At 43.4% G+C, this 21749-nt stretch overlaps 1 protein-coding gene across 1 annotated transcript in view; it reads right to left on the reverse strand.

Moving 5' to 3' along the window:
* The window catches only part of AUTS2 (activator of transcription and developmental regulator AUTS2), an 815029-nt gene that overhangs the window by 437292 nt on the left and 355988 nt on the right, over positions 1 to 21749 (reverse strand). The window contains exon 3 of the mRNA XM_063174132.1: positions 1070 to 1171. Within this exon, the coding sequence (XP_063030202.1) occupies positions 1070 to 1171 (102 nt within the window). The remainder of the gene's footprint in view (positions 1 to 1069; positions 1172 to 21749) is intronic.

Genomic DNA, 21749 nt, shown 5'->3' on the forward strand with positions numbered 1-21749 from the left:
GCCTTCAGGCTTAAATTTGCACAATGAAATGTATCCTCTACAAAGGTATTTCTTTTAATGCCTGCTCAGTTCAGTTTTATTGGATTGGCCTATAGAGGACACCATCTGGTATCTGTCATCCAAATCTACACAGACATGCTATCGATAAAATCCCCATTTCCAAAATGTGGGTTAGTTAAAAGTAGGGCCAGATTGCTGGCTGGTACAAATTGGGTTGACTGATGTAGCTATCCATGCTTTTACCAGCAAAGGATCTGACCTACAAAATCCCCAATTTAGACACTCTGTTGGGACAAGGCTTTCTTTATATTCTGTGCTGTAAAGCATGTGGCACAGAGGACACAGAGCCATGAATAAAACACTCAAGGATTGTGACGGTACACATAATAAATAGTAATCTAATTGCAGCAACAGAAAGATTTCTGTAGTCAGTGCTCTGTCAGAACAACTCATGTGTGTCACTGGTGAATGAGCAGCATTCTCCCATGGAGAAAAACACTTTCCACAGGGTTGCCACCTCAGGCCTTTCCACAGCACTTTAGGTAGAGCAGCAAAGGCAGAGCTTATGCTATTGTTGGCCATGTTATATCAATTCATTATACATAACTGAGTCTCTCTAGACACTCAAATACTTCTCATAAAGACAGTATGTAGCCCAAAGAAATACATTCTTTCCCTCCACCACTTGGGGTAAAAATGTTACTCACTTCTCAGCTATGCAGAACATCTTAACTTCATTAAATGGCCTTCAACTGCTTCCAAAGAGCTGAGTGTTTGCACACAGAAAGACATTGCATCAATCTTTAAGAAGTTTACTGAACCACGGAAGGAGACCTGAGTTACCTCTTTATCTCCTGTGATTTGCCAAAACCCCACACCCTGTAGGAGCTGTAAAGTCGGTGTGCACCTTTATTCAGTGCTGGGGCATGCGGGATCTCTTCCTACTCTGAGTTAATTTTCTCTTCCTACTCTAGGTTAATGTTCTGACCCCCAGTCTCAGCTGAAGCCCCAAAAGGAAGGAGATTTTAGCCAGAAGCCATCCCAGGCCCCAACCCCCAGCTGCACTTACATCGCTGAGCCTCTCCCGGGAGCTGCTGCGCTGGAAGCCCTTGGACTCGCCGCTGGCGCTCTCGCTGTCGCTGTCCCGGCAGCTGTGCTGGCCTGCCTTGAGCTGCACGAGGAGACACAAAGACAGCAGGGGTTGAGCCTGGTTCAGGTGAGAGCCCTTGTCCCACTGTCCTTTATGCCCTCCCAGCAGCAGCAGTGTGGCTCTGTGCCAGTGCTCCGTGTCCCTGTGTCAGGCACAGCCCGGGGACACCACGGACCTGGGGAGCTGCAGCTGCTGCAGGCAGGAGCTCCCTCGTGTCCCAACAACACTCGTGGCCCAAGGAAATCACAGTCTGAAACCTTCCTCTGAGACCTTCACCTTTCAGGCTTCTCAAGGTATTTCTGCCATGGATGAAGTTTTGGTTTCCACCACAATGCAGCACTCACAGCATCAGTTCCTGCCTCCTTACAGCATAGGAGCATTGAGGACCTGAATCAGTGGGAGTCTCCCCAGGGGAAGAGGAGGTCACCACTCCAGTGAAGCCTTTCTTTTGCTGGACTAGCCCTGAACCACACTGCCTGGCACTCTAAACAATTTTCAACCAACAAACCTCAATGTTCATAAAACAACAGGATCTACTTAATAGGTATCAAACTGCTTTTGTTTTTCAAACCAGCTTTAATGAACTTTACTGGCATAGTAATAAAAAAAACTACAAAAAAACTCCTAAACTACATTTTCATTACAATTGAGAACACATCTGCTTTCTCTTACACTTTGGACTGTTAAGGTCACCACATCACACAGCAATGTACTGAGAGGAACATTCTCAGACAGTCATTACACACATCCATGAGCAGCACATGCACACCTAGAGAGCAAGAGGAAGAGATGATCCACGTCCCCTGCAATGCTGAAAATGCATATCTTTGTTTTAAAGTATCCTTCCCTATGTTTTGCTTGAATGTATTGAAATTTTCATTTAGCCTTGCTGATGCTTTGTTTGAACTAACTCTGGTGAGCAAGAAAGCTCTTTCAGAAATTTAGACTTAAGATCACACACATAAATACTGGAAGCAGAGGTAAATGCAGAGAAAATACTTGGTGAGGTACCAAAAGAAATATTTTATGTGAGACCTACTACACTTACCAATATCCATATAAGAAACACCAAACAACTCCTGCTAACTTATTCTGATTGTTAATATGATGATGGTAAGTTCCATTCACACTCTACTGGAGCAGGTATTCATTCATCTCCATGCCATGACTGGAGACCAAAGGTTCCTCTTCCAACATTCTCCATCACCCTTTTTTCCCCTCTTTCTTTTCTCTCTCTCATTTATTTCCAGTTCCCCCAGAAACAAGCACACACAAAAATTCACACAAATGCACTTTTACAGGTGCACAGAAATAAAACCTACACTTTGGCTGATGTTTTCCTACCTGTACACTCTGTTCACCACAGCCACAGCTGCTCCCTCCCAGGGTCACTGAAGGAGCACAAAAAGCATCCTCACCCTCAGGTCATCATTTTCTCCCTACCACTGCCAGAGCAAACTGCATCTGCAAGTTTGGTATTTTTGTGCCACTTCTCCTTAATCCCTTGCTCCCCTCACCACTAAAGGGAAGCTTTGGGTGCTCTCTTTCAGTCAAATCAAAATAAGGACACAAAGTCCATGGAATTAAAAGTTCCAACACACAACTGAGTTGCAAGGCATGAGCACAACTGCAAAAAATGGCACAGGCAAACTCTCAGCGCAAAGAAAATGCAGCAGAAGGACCAGAGCTATTTGTCAGACACTTACAATTCAATAAATAAACTAAATATTCCACAGCTCAGCCAGAACATTCCCAGTAAAATGATTTTTATTTCCAATGGAACGGTTTATCAGCCAGATCTAAGAGATCTTGGGAGCAGCTCTTGGAGGCAGAGGGGAGGATAACGAATTCAAGAAGTCTTACACTTCATCTATAACTCCCTGATCTGATCTAGGACCTCCATGTCCTGTAATTTTATGGTCCCAAGTTTAACATTTACCCACCCAAAGGAAAATGGATCAAGTTTCCTTGACTTGGTCTTTTGTCAACATCCACCCAATGATGGAAAAGCTCTTACTGCAAGTGGGGTGTTAAGAATTTTTTTTCCAGCCTTAGATTTTATTTCTAGAACCTAAATTTAGTTTGTACACAATCTTCACACATTAGTTATTTGCTAACTAATAATAACAGCCCAGTTTTATAATTCTTCTGCATCACGAATTCCAGCTATTTACAGAGAAGAGAAGAAAAACCCAGCAGGTGTCAATTTTCTAGACACAATTTATAAGGAGTAAGAGAACATGATGAAGACATCTGAGCCTGAAACTCTGTAGAAAAAAAAGTGAGGGACTGCAGGGACTAGACAGCAAACTCAGAAATAAGTCCAAGTTAAGATTTATAAGCTTTCCATATTTTCCTTTCTTTTTTTCCAAGCTGAGCTTCTCCATGTGCCAAACTGTTGAGGGTTTGCATTTTATTCCAGAACCCATCAATCTGTGTTAAATTAAAAAAGTAAAGCATGGAAATGTGCCCGTTGTCTTCTCTTAAGAACCTAAAGTTACACTCAAACTCACATGAGAACACTTAATGTGGACAGGCCATGGGTCATTTCATCTCAATATATTTGCACAGATTCAGCTGCTAAAAACAATGCTGAAACAGCACAGGGCTGCTCAAGAGGCCCACAGATAACAGAGGGGATCTTTAGTTACACTCTGTGCATCTCATTCATCACCTGGGGCACACAGGAACCCCAAAATCAGCTTCCCCACGGAAATGCAACTTTCCTTGGAAAAAAATTGAAGTGCAATGTTGAGAGCTCTTGTTCCTCTGTTGTTTCTAGCAGGTACCCTGTGATGGTGCTCACAGGGGTCTGAGGATGAGGGAAGAGACGAGGATCTGACTCCATGTTTCAGAAGGCTGATTTATTATTTTATTATATATATTACATTAAAACTATACTAAAAGAATAGAAGAAAGGATTTCATCAGAAGGCTGGCCAAGCTAAGAATAGAAAAGCAAAGAATGATAACAAAGGTTTGTGACTGACTGAGACAGTCCAGCCAGCTGACTGTGATTGGCCATTAATTACAAACAACCACATGAGACCAATCCCAGATGCACCTGTTGCATTCCACAGCAGCAGATAATCAATGTTTACATTTTGTTCCTGAGGCCTCCCAGCTTCTCAGGAGGAAGAATCCTAAGGAAAGGATTTTTCATCAAATACCATGGCTGCAGTACCCCATGCAAACAGCAGCAGCACAAAAATCCCACTATTCCTGCCTGTGCAGGGCTGGGACTGCACTGGGTGATCCTTGGGGGTCCCTTCCCACTCCGGTTATTCTGTGGTTCTACACAGGTCTCACTGAGAACTTCCCACATTAACACAGCATTAATCTTCTCATTTGCACCAGGCAAGGAGTGCAAAAGGGTGCACAAAAAGTGACTCTGATTCTGTGCTTTCACAGTGGGAATGAATTTGTCCATGAAGGGATCCATCTAAAGGGTCTCACAAAGAGGAGACAGAGACATTTTCTAGATTGAAAGCCCAAAACCCTAAAAACACAGAGTGTCTCTGACTCACAAGGAATCTGTGCAGTCTCAGAGACTCCCCTAGACAGAGATGGGTACATGCCAAAAAAGCACCTCAGGAACACTTGCCCAGGCTGAACCACACAGGACCCAATCCTGGGGCACACCCACTGCTCCAAAACTTTTCTAGTTCTCAGTCATCCTTAGCATTGTATTTTTAAAAATCTTCACTGCACTACAGAATCTGTTTGTAATGCCTGTGAATCTGCTGGAGGACACCAGAAGTCAAGCAGAACTGCATAAAGTCCTAACTACATTTCTATTAAAGGAAAAGGCCAAAAAGCAGATTTGGAAGGGTGGTTGCTGGCTGAGGGCTCAGCAGAAGGTTTTATTTCTGATTCTTCACCACACCTGCCCCAAACAGAGAGGAATAGGTGTTCCCTGCTCTCCAAAACTGGATTGTTGGGAGGATTTTTCCACCAGGGCAGTTTCTCCAGGGGGTGATGGTGGATTCCACTGCACCACAGCCAGGGATGGAGGAGGGAAGCTGAGTTGGGGGGCACAGGGTGGCATTGCAATTTTTGTCATTGTTCTGACTACTCAAACCTATTTTTATTGAAAATAAATTGAATTTTTTCCCCCAAGTGGAGACTGTTTTGCCCATGACAATAATGGGTGATTTCCTTGCCTTTACCTCAGAAACTTTTTCCCTCCCCTGCCCTGCTGAGGAGGGGTGTGAGAGGGGCTGGGGGAGTTTGGCCTCAGCCGTGAGGTGGTTTTGAGTCACAAAACTTCAGTCACAGCTCTGCAGAGTGATGAGGGATGGAGGCAAAGCTGGGCACTGGCATGAGGGACACTGAGAGCACAGAGAGGACAGGAACAAGATATGGAACACCAAGAGGCACCATTTGATGAAGCTCAAGCCTGAAGGTCCCACAGAAACCATCCAAAAATTATGAATAAACCAAAATAGCTGCAGAAGCATCAACATGAAACTGCTGTCACAGCAAGTGCTAACAGCAACTCTTCTGTCAGCCCACGGAGAGATTTTCAGGTGACTTGGAATCTAGCAGAACTATTTTTGCAGCAGGGAAACACTCAGCCCTACTTTGTGACAGTGAAAGTGCAAACTGAATATTCATCTGTGTCCAGGGAAGGCAGCTCTGCTGGGCTCCATTCAGTGTGAGAGGGCAGAGCAGAGCTAAACTCTCACGTTTAGGAGCAGGACAGACCTGGAGCTGCCGTGCCAGCCAGACACTTCTGTGACATGACAGGAGGGGACAAAGCCATAAAAACTCTCCTAAGGGTAATCCATGGCAGCAGGGCTCTCTGTGGCCTCTTCTCCCAGCCAGGAAAAAGAGAAAGGACAGAGCTGATCATGTTAAAAGTGTAAGGGAGGATGGAAGGGCAGCTGAGCCCCAGACTCCAGGGAGCATCATGCTCTTGGGGTCACAGTTGGCTGTGCTGGATCCCAAAGCCACTTTAGATAATTCCATTGTAGCCCATAAACAAGAAGCAAAATAAATAAACCAGCTGAGAATTTGGCAAAAGCCTTTTTCACAGAGCTTATATATCATGTCAAAAACACCCAAATGTGGCTCTCCTGAGCTTTTTTATTTTCAAATATATTTTAATTTAAAAACCCCACACCATTTGGCAGCAGTAAATCTACAGTATAGTGTTGAGGTGCCTGAGCTTCTATGCCATATGGAATTAAAGGATTATTTCACTACATTATACTTTAAAGTTATGAATACTCCCACCTCTCCGTGTTAGAGCACAGCCAGAGTCCTGAAGGGAGGGGACACCTGCTCCCTGAGAGATGGCAGAGCCCTGCTGTGGGGAGGAGAATTCCACTTCCACTTCTGCCTGTCATCCTTTATTGAAACAGCTTTGGCAAGGGTGAGGCAGCCCCTGCTCCCACCTGGGTGAGTGAATTCCCCAGCTCAGCTCAGCTGCTCCTGCATGTGCCATTAGGAATGCTTCCCAAAATCCTGGCCAGGCACAGCCCAGCCCCACTCATGACCCATAGCAGGAGTTTGTCCTGAGCAGGGCACAGCACACACACATTTCCACTGCCCCCAGTTGCTCTCTGGCCTTTTCCCAGCATGGAACAGGACTCAAGAATGGGAATTTTGGTCACTTCTGGCAGGCACAGCCTTTTCCCCAGTGAGGCACACACGGATCCAGGCAGAAGCACAGACACACCAGGGGCTGCTGATGAGTGCAAGCTGTTGCAGACATCTTTTATGGAAAATCCTTTCCTTAGGATTTTTCCTCCTGAGAAGCTGGGAGGCCTCAGGAACAAAATGTAAACATTGATTATCTGCTGCTGTGGAATGCAACAGGTGCATCTGGGATTGGTCTCATCTGGTTGTTTCTAATTAGTGGCCAATCACAGTCAGCTGACTTGGACAGAGAGTCCGAGCCACAAGCCTTTGTTATCATTCTTTCCTATTCTATTCTTAGCCAGCCTTCTGATGAAATCCTTTCTTCTATTCTTTTAGTATAGTTTTAATGTAATATATATCATAAAATAATAAATCAGCCTTCTGAAACATGGAGTCAGATCCTCATCTCTTCCCTCATCCAAGAACCCTGTGCACACCGTCACACAGCTGCTCCTAAGGCCAGGGAGCACAGCCTGGAGATGGAAGCCTGGCTGAAGGCAGTGAGATCTCAATTATCCAGCACAGCCCTGGCCTGCTGGGCCATCCTGCAGGGCTCTGACATCCAGAGAGGCCAGGCTGCACAGACAACCCAGCCCAGCCCTGCCCTGCCCAGCACACACAGCCCCGGGTGCTGTCCTAGGGTGATGTTACAATGCTTGTATCCCCATTGGTGTGTTCTGTTCATGCTGGATATCATGTTCTGTGCCTTTAGGACTGGCTCTGAAGAGCGAATGTTTTTTGTTTTGTTTTGTTATCAGCCACTCCCCCGCTGTCAGAACCCAGGAAACTCCTCTGGCTGCGCTGGAGGACTCAAGACCCTGCCAGGGGGCCCAGAGACCTTGGCACAGAGCCCAAGACCCCTGTGCCTTTGATCTTGACCCATGGAAAAAACAATTACCAACCTTTACATGAAGAATTACAAATCAAGAAAGTTTAAGTAGAATGATAGTGAATTTATCACAGGGTGAAAAAGTAGAATTTTGGGGATTCAGGAGACAAGATGGACTAATCTGGATGTTTCAGCCTTTCTCCTTCTTTTCTGGTCTCCATTTTCTGGTGTGATGGTGGCACTTTTAGATTGGTTTAGAGTAGAAGCTCACTGTCTAACATAGGTGATAGCTATTGGGAAGTTATGGTAAATAATGTACATGTAGTTTTTAGTATAAAAAGATAACACCACCTCTGAGGGTGTCAGTGTGCCTCACCCCAACCTGCCAGACAGACCTGTGGCGGGTCAGAGAAAGAATGGTATAGATAAGAAATAATAAAAAACCTTGCAAATGAGAACAAAAGAATCCTGACTCCTTCGATGTCCAGGCTGGGAAAAAGAAGAAGCTTGTACATATCTCAGAGTCACTCTGAGCAGCAGAGATTCTGCTTCCCCACGGCTGGCAGGGCACACAGACAGGGCAGTACATGGTGCTGCTTTTGCTTTTTGCTTTGCTCTTGCTTCTGCTTTGCTCTTGCTTTTTGCTCCTGCTCATTAGCTAGTTTGGCTTAACAGTCCCAATTTCTTCCTGGACTGTTTCTCCTTTCCCTATTTTGGACCCACTCGAGCCTGCTCCGGGCTGGGCCCTGGGAACACCGAGAGTTTGCACCTTGTGGCTGCAGCAGCTGCCCCAGCACAGGAGGGACTGAGAACAGAGCGACCACCCCCAGAGAGACTTTCTGAATTTGTCTTCTTTGTCAGAGCAGTGCCAGAGTGCTGTCACCTGGTATTGTTCATTCTGTGTGCTGGGGGTGCTGTGCCTGTTAAATAAACAGGTTCTTTCCACTTCTCTCCAAGGAATCCTTCCCAAACCAGCTGGGGGGAGAAGCTGTGTGGGTTTGCTTTCTGGAGGGGCCCTTTGGAGGTTTTCTCCCAAATTTGCCTTAAACCAGGACATGTGCCTTCAACCAGCCAGAAAAGAGCAGCAGCACATCTCATGCAGAACTCAATGTCAGATTGCAAAGCAAACATATTTTATCAATGATCAAGAACAAATCTGGCTGTATGAAAACAAACAAAAGGAGAACTGCATGGCAAGAAATAACCAAAAAAACACAACAGGATAAATCAAGGGCTGTTATTTCTGATTTCAATCATGATTAAAAGCTGTTCATTTCAAAACTTCTATTTATATCTCTCCTGCTGCTGACAGAAGTTAGACAAATACTCCTTGTACAGCACTCCCATGTCACCAAAGCATTAAAGGTGCTTTGGGTCTTGAGCAAGACCTCTCCACTGTAATTCTAACAAGGCCATGCACACCACAACTGCCTAAACAGGGCAGCAGCACAAGGAAAGCAAACCAGAGGGGAGATAATGAGGAGGAAGAATATTTACAGCACACAAGTTTAGGCAGTAAATATGGAAAAGGAATTCACACCATGTGTGGACTCTGAACATTATTAATGCAAAGACATTTTTCACCTCAGGGAAGAAAAATCTTGTTACCTGAGAGATACAATAAAACATTAGGAGAGGCTCTCTGTTTACCTCTTGATATACAATCTTATGACAACCAATGCAGATGCTCCAAGAAATTGCCAGCTTCTGAGGACGCAGGCCTCCATGCCATCATCCTGGGATCTGACATCCCTACCAGAAATGAAGCTTAATTTTTTTGCTTACTTTTATGGTAAAAGTGAGGTAAACCACAAAGACAACATCTTATCTTTTGTTTCCTTCCTACCTTTAATTCGAAGAAAAAAATAACTTTTCTGTTCCAAAACTCTTTTTATGAAAAAAAACAAGAATAAACAAATGTACATTCTTTCAATTTCCTGTTGACAATTAAAAAAAAAATCTAAATTGAACAAATAACTACAAACAATTTTCTAATCAGCTCGATGATACAGAACAAGGGTGTCTAACTCACTTATTCTACAGCACTGCTGGTCATTTCCTGCTGCCTCTGAGCTGATCCAGAGTCTGCTGCTGCACTTGCTCAAGAAATTGGAGTAGGGGAACTCATCCCCTACAACCTTAAGTGGGGGAGATGCAGCAAAGGAGCAGAGCTCCCCCCCTGTGCTCCTGGGGAGAATTTGGCTATTTAGCATTGTTATTGCAGACACACCAAGGGATGGGGCTCTGCTGGCAGGAGCAGGAGCTGAAGCAACACAGGCTAAGAATAAACAGCATCCTCGCCAGGCGGGGGTGGGGGAGAAAGAAACAGGCATTTATTTCCAGATCCTCTTCTCCTTCATTATATGCTTGGGCAACCTTAGATCCACAGCACACAGAAGGTACTCTGAAGGAGGTCTGTAGCTCTGTTTTATCTAAGTTTCACAGAGAATGCAGCCCATCATTTTTTCTGTGCTGTTTATACAGAAATCAAAGATAAATTTGGCATAAACTCATCACACCCCAGAATCATACATACATTATACACCACAGAAAGTGTAACAGACTCGCTCTGTTCCCCAGCTCCTGTTAAGAGTGGTATGAAACAGCAAGCTGTTGGCAATTGCAGCAAATGAAGCGTATTTCAGCACACTTCAAAAGCTGAATTGCAAAAAAATATAGGCTTCTCCTGACCCTTTGCATTTTGATGGTTGCACAGTGAGAAACACGGCCTTTAAAATTACACCTTGCAAAGCTCTCCATTGTACCAATCAATCTGTGCAGGCAGCCTGCACAGCCCAGGCTGGGAGCAGAGAGAGATGGGGAGCCAGGCTTGGGCTGCTCAGGGACAGCCAGAGGGGCTGCAGCCAGGCTGGGACCCACCTGCCCTGCCAGGCTCACCCAGCCCTGCTGCTGGGCTTCTTGGTGTCCCAGCATGGATTTACAGCCCCTCCCTAGGCCCTGTGTAGGGGAAACTTGTCTTTGTCTGCTTAAAAACCACCTCTGAGAAACACAGATGTGCAGTGCCACAGGAGTGCCATCCTTGTCTGCATGGATACACATCCATCCACATTCTCATCCATCCATCCATCCATCCATCCATCCATCCATCCATCCATCATCCATCCATCCCTCATCCATCCATCCATCCATCCATCCATCCATCCATCCATCCATCCATCCATCCATCCATCATCCATCCATCATCCATCCATCCATCATCCATCCATCCATCCATCCATCCATCCATCCATCCATCCATCCATCCATCCATCCATCATCCATCCATCCATCATCCATCCATCCATCCATCATCCATCCATCCATCCATCCATCCATCCATCCATCCATCCATCCATCCATCCATCCATCCATCATCCATCCATCCATCCCCATTCTGATCCATCCATCCATCCATCTATGGAGAAAAGACAAAGAACTCTGCATGATTCAATGTGAATCAAGCAAAAGCCATTTATGGCACTTCAATACATCGTTTATATTTGCTTCTTTTCTTGGTGAACATAGTCATGCATTGCTTGGTTGCTCCACTTTGTTCATGCATCTCTTGATAAGTAGTTCTATCTTGTCCACAAGGCAAGCATACATCTTTTTCTTAATCTAATTAGTAGCTGCTGTGTCATTTTACTTGGGTTGACTCCCCTTTGTCTGTCAACCACTTTTCTGCTTCTTCTTTCTTCTTGCAACATCAACTTTTTATCCACAAAGATAAATACAACTTTATTACAAAGATCACCTAGTTATTTAGTTCCAGAAAGTTTAGTTCATTCAGTATATGTCTGTTTTCCTGTAAATATGACCATCCATCCATCCATCCATCCGTCCATCCCTCATCCATCCATCCATCCATCCATCCATCCATCCATCCATCCATCCATCCATCCATCCCTCATCCATCCATCCATCCATCCATCCATCCATCCATCCATCCATCCATCCATCCATGCATCCATCCATCCATCCATCCCTCATCCATCCATCCATCCATCCATCCATCCATCCATCCATGCATCCATCCATCCATCATCCATCCATCCATCCATCCATCCATCCATCCATCCATCCATCCATCCATCCATCCATCCATCCATCCATGTACAATTTCTGGTTGTTATTCAGACATTTACACCACTTACACTTCTCGCTTCTGCTCTGCACATTCCCAAACCAGATTTAAATGTTCTGGGGAGAGTCATGAGCTCTTGCTGCCCTGCCTGGCCCCCCTCTCCCCAGGAGTGCCCAACAAGGAGCAGTGCACGTGCATTGACTGCAGCACTTTCCACCAGGGACTGCTTTTTGAGGTCTCATTTAGGCTTTGCTCATGTAGAGAATGGAGACCCAAGCTGGCAGTTTTACCCCAACATTTTGTGCCTGTTTCAGAGGAGGTGGCACTGAGCCCAGTGTCTGATACTCAACTTTCTAAGGCAGGCCTCTGGCTGCCTTTGAAATGTGTAACTCAGGGAAAGAACACCTTAGTAAGAAAATCAGATCAATCTTGTGATGAAACAAGCAGAAAATAGGCCAGGTTGAAAAACTCCAACAGCAGCTCTAGAACTGTCCACAAATCCAGCTAAGAGCCTCCATCTGCTTTAATGAGGGGGAATACAACCCCAAGGAAGCTCCTGTGGAGTTCCACCTGTTTCAAGCCCACAGGATAGCTGTTCCTCAGGTGCAAAGGAGATGCAAGAAAGGATGAGACCTTTTGGAATACCTAAAGAGGTGAAGCAGCCTGAGAAAAAGCAGTGACTGTACTCACTGGCTTGAATTAAGGCATGGTGACCACCATCCTTTCCTTCCTCAGTGCAGACCACTAATGTGACACCAGCTAACATTACAGAAGTAAATAAATGTCTTGAAGGAGGAAGTATCAGTATTCATGGATGGACCTCGGGATGCTTACCACTGCTAACATAAAGGAGCCCTGTTATTTCATTGTTCAATATAAGCCCAGAATAAATATTTAATAACTTGGTTGCATAAATAATGATTTGAAGGTTGAGCTATTGGCTTAAAACTCTAATACTATTTTAAGCCGTTTAACTGCCCAGCTAGATAAATTATTCAAGACTTAAAAGTCATCCTGTGGTCTCTGTACAAGGAGAAAACTAGGAAGTTGTAACAATAATGACAAAAGCAGGGCAAGATCAATCAAACCACATGATCGCTAACACAAACAAGCAGCAATTAAGCAGCAATCAAGACCAATCTGACTGGGGTTGATGTCCTTTTATGCCAATACTCTCAGCCCAAAGAGCAAAACTTAATAATGTTTTGCAATTTATCAAGGGAGCCATAACTCTGCTCTCAGTGACTTGGCCAAGAGGCTATTATGATAGCATTTCTCTATAATTTAATAATGTGAAGGGAGGAGGGGGGAGAGGGAGTAAAAGCATTTTGACATATAACTCACATCTATACATATTGTATTTTCCTCCTGCTTGAATGGCAGAAGCAGAAGTCACAACAATATACCTCAGTACCAATTTGTTAGCAGGAAAGGGAAGCTGAAGTATCTGGCAAAGAAAATCTATTTGAAGCAGCACAGAAGGGAAGGGAATGAAGCATCTGAATTCATTAGCAGCTGTCATTGATGTGGAGATGAGTTTAGTCATCACAAATAACTCAGGAGAAAAGCAAAAGGAAGAACTATTGTTGAAGTTGTTTGAATCTGGATTAGTTCTGATAGATGGCAAGGTGCCACAGGGGAACACTTGTGCTGCACCTGCCGCTGTCAGAGGGAAGCTCTGGGCAGAGTCAGCACCCCAGCATCCTGAGGGGGGCTCTGAACACACTCAGCTATCCAGAATTTACAGGGGAGCTCTGAACACACTCAGCTATCCCAGCATCTTCAGGAGAGCTCTGAACAAACTCAGCTATCCCAGCATTTTGGATCTTCATTTTTCTTTTTGCATACCTTTCTCTTTCCCTCATCTAAGCAATAATGTAAAATACATTGCAGCACTGTGCTTTCTGACTGTTCTGTCCATGCATCCATCCTCCATCCTTCCATCCATCATCCATCCATCATCCATCCATCATCCATCCATCCATCCATCATCCATCCATCCATCCATCCATCCATCCATCCATCCATCCATCCATCCATCATCCATCCATCCATCCATCCATCCATCCATCCATCCATCCATCCAGCATCCATCCATCCACCATCCACCATCCATCCATCCATCATCCATCCATCATCCATCCATCCATCCATCCATCCATCCATCCATCCATCCATCCATCCATCCATCCATCCATCATCCATCATCCATCCATCCATCATCCATCCATCCATCCATCCATCCATCCATCCATCCATCCATCCATCCATCCATCCCCCATCCATCCATCCATCCATCCATCCATCCATCCATCCATCCATCCATCCATCCATCCATCATCCATCCATCCATCCATCCATCCATCCATCCATCCATCCATCCATCCATCCATCCACCCATCCATCCATCCATCCACCCATCCATCCATCCATGCCTCCAGTTCAAAGTTTCACCTTGAACTACTTTTGCCAGTTGAAATAATGAACCCTCCTGTTTGCAAATGCCAAAAGAAAAAAAAAAAAAAAAAGAAAAAAAAGAAAAAAAGAAATCTCCTGATCAATCTTGTAGTATCTTGTAGTCTGTCCTCAGTCAACAGTGACCAAAGGTGATTTAATGCTTGATAGATCTGATGAGCTGGTTGCCTCAGCCCAAGCCCAAAACCATCTTCATATCCAGAAAATCATTAGCCATCCCTGTGCTGGCAGCCTTGGCAGAGAGGTGGCATCAGGGTAAGACCCAATGGCCACCAGAATCCCAGGGGACAACTGCAGGATTGCCACCAACTTCAAGGGATGCAGAAGCCGTTTATGAACTGGGTGGCCACCATAAATACTTGACAGACTGTTTCTGTGCCTTAAACTGATAAACCCCCCTAATTTAACTTCTCTTTTCTATGCTTTAAAATTATATTAAACTTACCCATCTTGAAAATATAGTCATATATTAGATAAGTGGAGCTTTATTATTGTTTCAAGATAAGTGCAAAAAATCTATAATAGAGGACTACTATCAAATTACAGTTACTTGAATTAATCCTCATCCTGGCATTTAATAATTTGTAAAGTGCTTATTCAGAAAAAGGTCAAAAATCACTTGGAAAGATATGTTAATGGCTCTCTAAGTAATGTTTAGACTTGCTGAATAAATTTTCACACTTAAGTCACGTATAACAAGCATTACAAAATGTATTATAAATTGTGCTCTTCACACTGGAGAGCTGTGTGTACATACATGTTACAGCAGACAGCACTTCAGCACTTAGTTAAATTCACCTCAGAAATAAAGTAAGCTTAGATTAGCTGTTAAGCCAGAAATAGATCCAAGGTGTGCTCCCATAAAGAGGAATATTCACCTGAGTCAGGGCCTGCAGGAGCCCATTATTGTTCATTTAGATGATTAAAAAACCCATCAGAAATGATAACCCAAATAACTGTCAACCCCCAACTTCGCCAAAACTCAATCTTAAAAAAAATAATTAAAAAAGCTGCAAATAATTGCAAATGAAGGAAGACAAAGCCACGTGCTGATGGACCAACACGGAATCCCTTCCATGCTTTGAAATATTTGGGCTTTAAAATGACCCACAAGACTGAAAACCTAAGTATCAGCATGTGAGAAAGTAGCATATTACAGTTTAAATCAACCATTATACAGGCTCAGCAAGCATCAGCACGCTCCTTCCATGCACTAAAAAACGTCAGCTTCTCCTTGGTGTATAATAATTTGTGAAATAAAGCAGGCATGCAAAATATGGGTGGCAGGCAGCAAATGCTGGGATTTGGGGCACCAAGGTGTTTTAAAATTGTTTTTCAATTTTGCATCCAGCATCCATTGAAATCTCAACAGATCAAAGTTTTGCAGACAAGGAAAAAAAAGCCTACAAAATTAATAACTATTTAAGTATTCTGTTTCATCATGATAACAAACAGATGGTTTTAATATTCTAGAGGCTAATTTCTGAACAATTAAAAACACAGCAAGACATTAACATCTAATGAAACATTTTAACTACCAGTATATGCATCTGCCATTAATTTCCACACAGTAAGGTCTTGGTTCTCTTCAATCTGTTCTTTATTAAGGAAAGTTTTTCCACTCTGAATTTAGTGAAGTAGAGAATTAACAACTGTTTTCAATCAGCAATCAGCATGATATTTCGCCAGTGTGCATTGAAACCGTCCACACTATCAGACATAAATTTACTCCTATGATGGCTTTGATCTGCACACTGAGTGGAGATGTTAGAGGGGAATTCATTTTCTAATTCCATTTTCATTTAGAACATAGGAATTAACCCCTCACAGATCTCATGTCTCTTTTTAGCTACTTCAGATAAAGGACATCTACTTAAAATGTTGTGCCCTACACGTTACTTACAACCCAGCCAAACAAACTCATTTTTTAAAAATCAGTGAAAGCATTCTCATGCAAACTGTATGGAATGAAGTTCTTCAAAGGACAGGGGAATTCTATATTTATAAGCCTCTAATTTATATTTCCTTTTTTCATCTATGATAAGAACATGGGGTAATATTCATCAAAGCTCTACCCATGCAAACACTAGTTGATATTGAAATCTCTGTGCCCCATACCAGCTAATTCCTGTGTTCCCTCCTCAGATATGCAGCTGATGAATTTTTCTGCAGGTTTTCCCCAATTTAGCAGGTTATGATTTAAATTAAGCTGAGGCAAGTCCTTCTCCTGGCTCCCAGGGTGCAGCAAAAGGCTGATGTTATTCAATATTTGTTGTCAACGCCTGGCTACTGTAGGAATGAAGCCAATAAATAAATATCTTGAGGAATAACTCCAAACACCTCCCTGTGGGGCTGGAACACAGGCTCCCTGTGCATTAAACATGTAGGCACCTCCCTAAGTGTCTCTGGTTTTCAAAAGGGTTAAGTTAGCAAGGAACTGGGAATGATTTTAACAGAAACCACATTCTGCCCAGGTTCCTGTTTTGCTTTTAATCATGTAATTTATGCAAACATGGAATTGCAAGGCTAAACTAATAAACATTGAAAAAAAGCCTTGAGAAAACATAGATTTGGGGAAGGAGCCAGCTGCAGGACTCTGCCTCCTGGATTCACTCTGTGCTGTTCAGCGGGGATTTCATGGTGCACCCAGAAATGTTTGTACTGCAGTTCAGTAGAACAGGAGACACTCTGCTTACTGCTTCAAGTCAGGAGAACCAGGGCCATGAACCTGGGGCTTCTACCTGCAGACTGATGCCCCACCAAGGGGTATTGACTGTTCCATCTCCCTCCCTCGAATTTACAGCAGAAATAATGTTCTGGGCTCAATGTACTTCCAGCAATAATTACATATTTCCATAGAAATTTCTGTAACAGACCACCTACAGCAAAAACACATGCCATCCCCACCACACTGAGTGCCTGTACCCTTCTCAGAGGCTTGGCCTGAACAAAGCTGGCTCTGCCTCAGTACTTGCTTTTTTCCTTTTTTTAATAGCCTATTTCAGGTTTAAGGCCAGATCCAGAGAGGCTGAGAACACCCACAAACCTATTTGGAATTTACAAAACCCCATTTCTTTGGGTTTCCAAAGTCTGGAACCAGAACAGTAGTTAGGTAAGAAGGACATGAAAGATTATTTATTTGACTTCAAGCACTGTCATCACCATGAATTTTGGGGATTAGGGCTAGGAGTTTCCATTGTGCTGAGCAGAGGCACAGGGGTGTAACCTCACTGAAAGACAGTGAGCTCTTGGCTCATTTTATATCCACTTTTGGGGCAGTGAAATATGGCTGAAGTGGGGTCCCAGGAGACGCCAGATGGGATTTCAAGAGACCTTTCCAGCCAGTCATATCTGGTTCAGAGAAATGTGCACGCTGAAATGACTGTACTGGGAGTTTGCCATGTAACCATTAGCTCTATAACCACCATTAATATACCTTGGAGGCTTTGCCTTATTTTTATATGTCAGACAGTTTCAGGCTAGCACTGTATTTAGTGAGGAGAGCACAATATTAAAATGTGACTTTCATACTTTTTATGCTCCAAGTGCCTGGATCTACTCTTGGCACACTACAAAAATAATACTTTTATGATTCAGTTTTTCCATGAAATATTTATAATACATGTATTGAGTGATGGAAGTGCCAGAATATTACAATTGCTGCACTTGAATTCCTGGAGATTGGAAGCTTTTGTTTGGTCTAGCAGCGTGAACGAAAAGCGTCCTGCTAAACATCTGTCTCTCCCTGCAGAACCACATGGGAAATAAAGATTTTGGGGCAGCTCTGCCTCAAGTATTTGAGTCCTCAGCTTACCCGCTGCAGTCTGAGGAGTCTCAGCACTGCAAAATCCCAGAGCAGAGGAAGGTGCAGACACAGCCCAGAAGGAGGAGGGGTCCCTGCATCCCTCCTGACAGGCAGACCCTGAGTTAAGGCAGCCCAAATCTTCTGCAGACATGTGTGGTATTCACATGCCCTCTGAACAGAGAGAAGCTGTGAGACATGCAGAGAAGAAGGAAAACACAATTCTTATCACTTGCTGTGCCAAAGTAGAATGCAATATGGAGATTGTTGACCCAAAGTGAGGATGTTTTGTTCCCTTGGCCTATCAGGGCCAGGTGTGTGTGTGTGGGACTGTCAGGGGACAGTCAGGGGAGAATCAGAGATTCTGTGCAGTTGTGAGCAAGAGTGAGTGCGGGGCAGATTCAGTTTAGATGAAATGTACATAGTACAGTATAATAAAGTAATTAATTAGCCTTCTGATATCCATGGAATCAGATGGATCATTCTCTCTCCCCTTTGTCAGAGTCACCTTTCATTTACAACAGACATGCAGTGAGCTCTGCAGCCCTGCAGCTGCATTGGTGCACTGCCCTGCCCTGCAGGAGTGACCTGCACAGCCCCACTGCATCTCCTGCCTGCATTGTCCCCTGTCCCACCTGTCATGGACATGCACAAACATCTCTCCTCCTGTGCTTGAGCACTGTTATCACTATCTCCACTCCACTCCCTTTTTAAAACTAAATTGCCCCAATCCTTTCAAGCCTCTCTTGCAGATCACACTTTCAGACTTTCTCCATGTACTCCGTGCATTTCTCACATCAATTATTTCCTATTCTGAAGGGAAACTCCTGCAATATCCACTTGGAAATACAGAAGCATAGAAATCACACTGATGCAAAATTAGTATTAAATGCAATATGTAAGGATGAAATGGGTACTGAGAGCTGTGGCCTGAATTCAGCCAACAGACTGGTCAGGCAGGTTCACTTCTGGGTGCCAGTCTTGAGACACCTGGAAATATCTGAAGTGATCACCTGAAGTGTTCTCAACACAAACCTTTTGAATTTATGCTGCTATTCCCCTCCTGGAAGTGCTGTTAACTTCTTTTCTAAATAATACCAGATCTGTAAAAGATATTTCCTGAACAGAAGTAGTTACAAGTACAGATACAATTTATAGAAGAGCTGTTCAGGAGAGGCTTTGTTTAGTTCACTGCACCTTGATTTAGAACTCTCCTCATTCAAAACCTTATCTGAAACAGGTCTTTTCTAAATATTAAGAGTTTTCAATAGAAATTTTCCTTCTTAGTAGTTTTTTTTTCCCTGAGTTGGAGCTGCAGGGACCAAGTGTAGCTCCTCATGACGCTTCCACAGCTGGAACTCATCTGCTGTAAGAAGCTGTTGTTGAAGTGATCTGGAGAAACACTTTTCCAATCCATTTCAACAGCTTTCAAAGATTGCTCAAAGATGCCCAACAACCCCGTTTTCCTTGCCAGGCCCTTCTTCCTCACTACTGCATTGAGTTACAGCAGGAGCACTGAATTAAATTAAAACTCAATTTGCTGTTAAACATCCTGGTTAAGCAATCTGAACTGTGAAGGTTTTGCTGGTGTTCATAAATGTATTTTACAACAGAATCACAGAATCACTGGGTTGGAAGAGACCTTCACGCTCATCGAGTCCAACCTGTTCCCTGACACCTCAACTAAACCAAGTACCTCATCCTGTCACCATCATATTTTCTGAAAAATCTTCTTGCCCAGGATTTCTCTCCTGGGAAGCTGAGAAGCCTCAGAGAAAAAGGAAAACAATATTATCTCACTTGCTTCTCCTGTGTTTTGCTGCTTTGGAATGTGGTTGGAGATAGTTTTTCCAACATGTGAATTGTTTTTACTTAATGACCAATCACGGTCCAGTTGTGTCGGGACTCTGATGAGAATCACGAGTTTTTCATTATTATCTTTCAGCCTTCTGCCTGTATCCTTTATGTATTCTTTAGTATAGTTTTAGTATTGCAGAATGGAATGGAATGGAATGGAATGGAATGGAATGGAATGGAATGGAATGGAATGGAATGGGATAGGATAGGATAGGATAGGATAGGATAGGATAGGATAGGATAGGATAGGATAGGATAGGATAGGATAGGATAGGATAGAATGGAATGGAATGGAATGGAATGGAATAGAATAGAATAGAATAGAATAGAATAGAATAGAATAGAATAGAATAGAATAGAATAGAATAGAATAGAATAGAACAGAACAGTAAATTAGCCTTCTAAGAACACAGAGTCAGAGTCATCATTTTCTTCCTGCCACAGGGGACCCCGAAAATACTACAACAACCAGTCTTTTCTAAACACATCCAAGGATGGTGACTCCACCACCTCCCTGGGCAGAACATTCCAGAACTTTATCATTCCTTCTGTGAAAAACTTTTTCCTAATATCCAATGTATATTTCCCTTGAAGCAGCTGGAGACTGTGGCCTCTCATTCAAGGAATGGCAGAAGGAGATGATTTTTCTGTGACAGGCTGAGGGCTGGTCTTCAGAGCTGCACATGAAAACTGCCTGGAAAAGGAGGAAAAGGAGGAAAAGGAGGGAGGCTGGAGGAGCTGCTGGGTTGGTGAAAGGCAATGTTATTGCCTCCTTTTTAAGGCCACAGAAATGCCACGCTGTCAACCTCTGGCATCCCCCAGCAAACCATGGCAACAGCTGCCTGGCTCTGCAGTAATAAACGGAGCCAATTTAATGGCTTTTATTGTTCTGCTGTGATGTTTGAGAGCAACCACTTCTTTCCTCCCAGGACTCCTGAGCCCGCAAGGGCAGCAATGAGAGAAGATCTCATTTACCTAAAAGCGCTTATAAATTTTTAATTTGCTTTAACAAGTAAATTAACAAGTCCCTCATTCAGGCAAGTTTTATGGCCTCTTGCCACTTGGGGAGGGCCATAAAAGTTTTATAGATAATCCAGAGCTACTGAGATTGCTCATAATAAATTGTCTGTTTCCTGTTATTTTATCAAACCATTGGGCTTCTAATGACTTAAAGTCGCAGCTTCTTTATATCTACACTTTTTATGAGCCCGTATTTATAAACTGTAAAGAATATCTTAAATTATACAGGGCCCCTGCTAATCATTACAAAGCCATTTTTTTAAAGGAGACAACCCTTTTGCTCACGCCCACCTAGCCCACCTAATAAATTTTAAGATGTTTAAGGGAAAAAAAAAATCTTTTTGGGAACAGCACACTGATTGTACATTCTATTTTAAGATGTTGCTTTAGCCAAACTTTCATTAATGAATACTTTGAAGTGCATGGAACTCCCTACACTCTGATTTCTAACAGTTCTTGAAAAAGTTCTCAGGATACCAAGCACCTCAGGCAAGCCTGGCTCTGGGATTCAGGCTTGGGAGGAGGCAACAGTGGAAAACCATCATCTCTTCCTGTGACAGTGTTCACAGGGGTCTGAGGATGAGGGAAGAGACGAGGATCTGACTCCATGTTTCAGAAGGCTTGATTTGTTATTTTATGATATATATTACATTAAACTATACTAAAAGAATAGAAGAAAGGATTTCATCAGAAGGCTGGCTAAGAATAGAAAAGGAAAGAATGATAACAAAGGTTTGTGGCTCAGCTCTCTGTCCGAGCCAGCTGACTGTGATTGGCCATTAATTACAAACAACCACATGAGACCAATCCCAGATGCACCTGTTGCATTCCACAGCAGCAGATAATCAATGTTTACATTTTGTTCCTGAGGCTTCTCGGCTTCTCAG

The sequence above is a fragment of the Melospiza melodia genome, chromosome 21 (assembly GCF_035770615.1).
Source record: "Melospiza melodia melodia isolate bMelMel2 chromosome 21, bMelMel2.pri, whole genome shotgun sequence".
NCBI classification, from domain to species: domain Eukaryota; kingdom Metazoa; phylum Chordata; class Aves; order Passeriformes; family Passerellidae; genus Melospiza; species Melospiza melodia.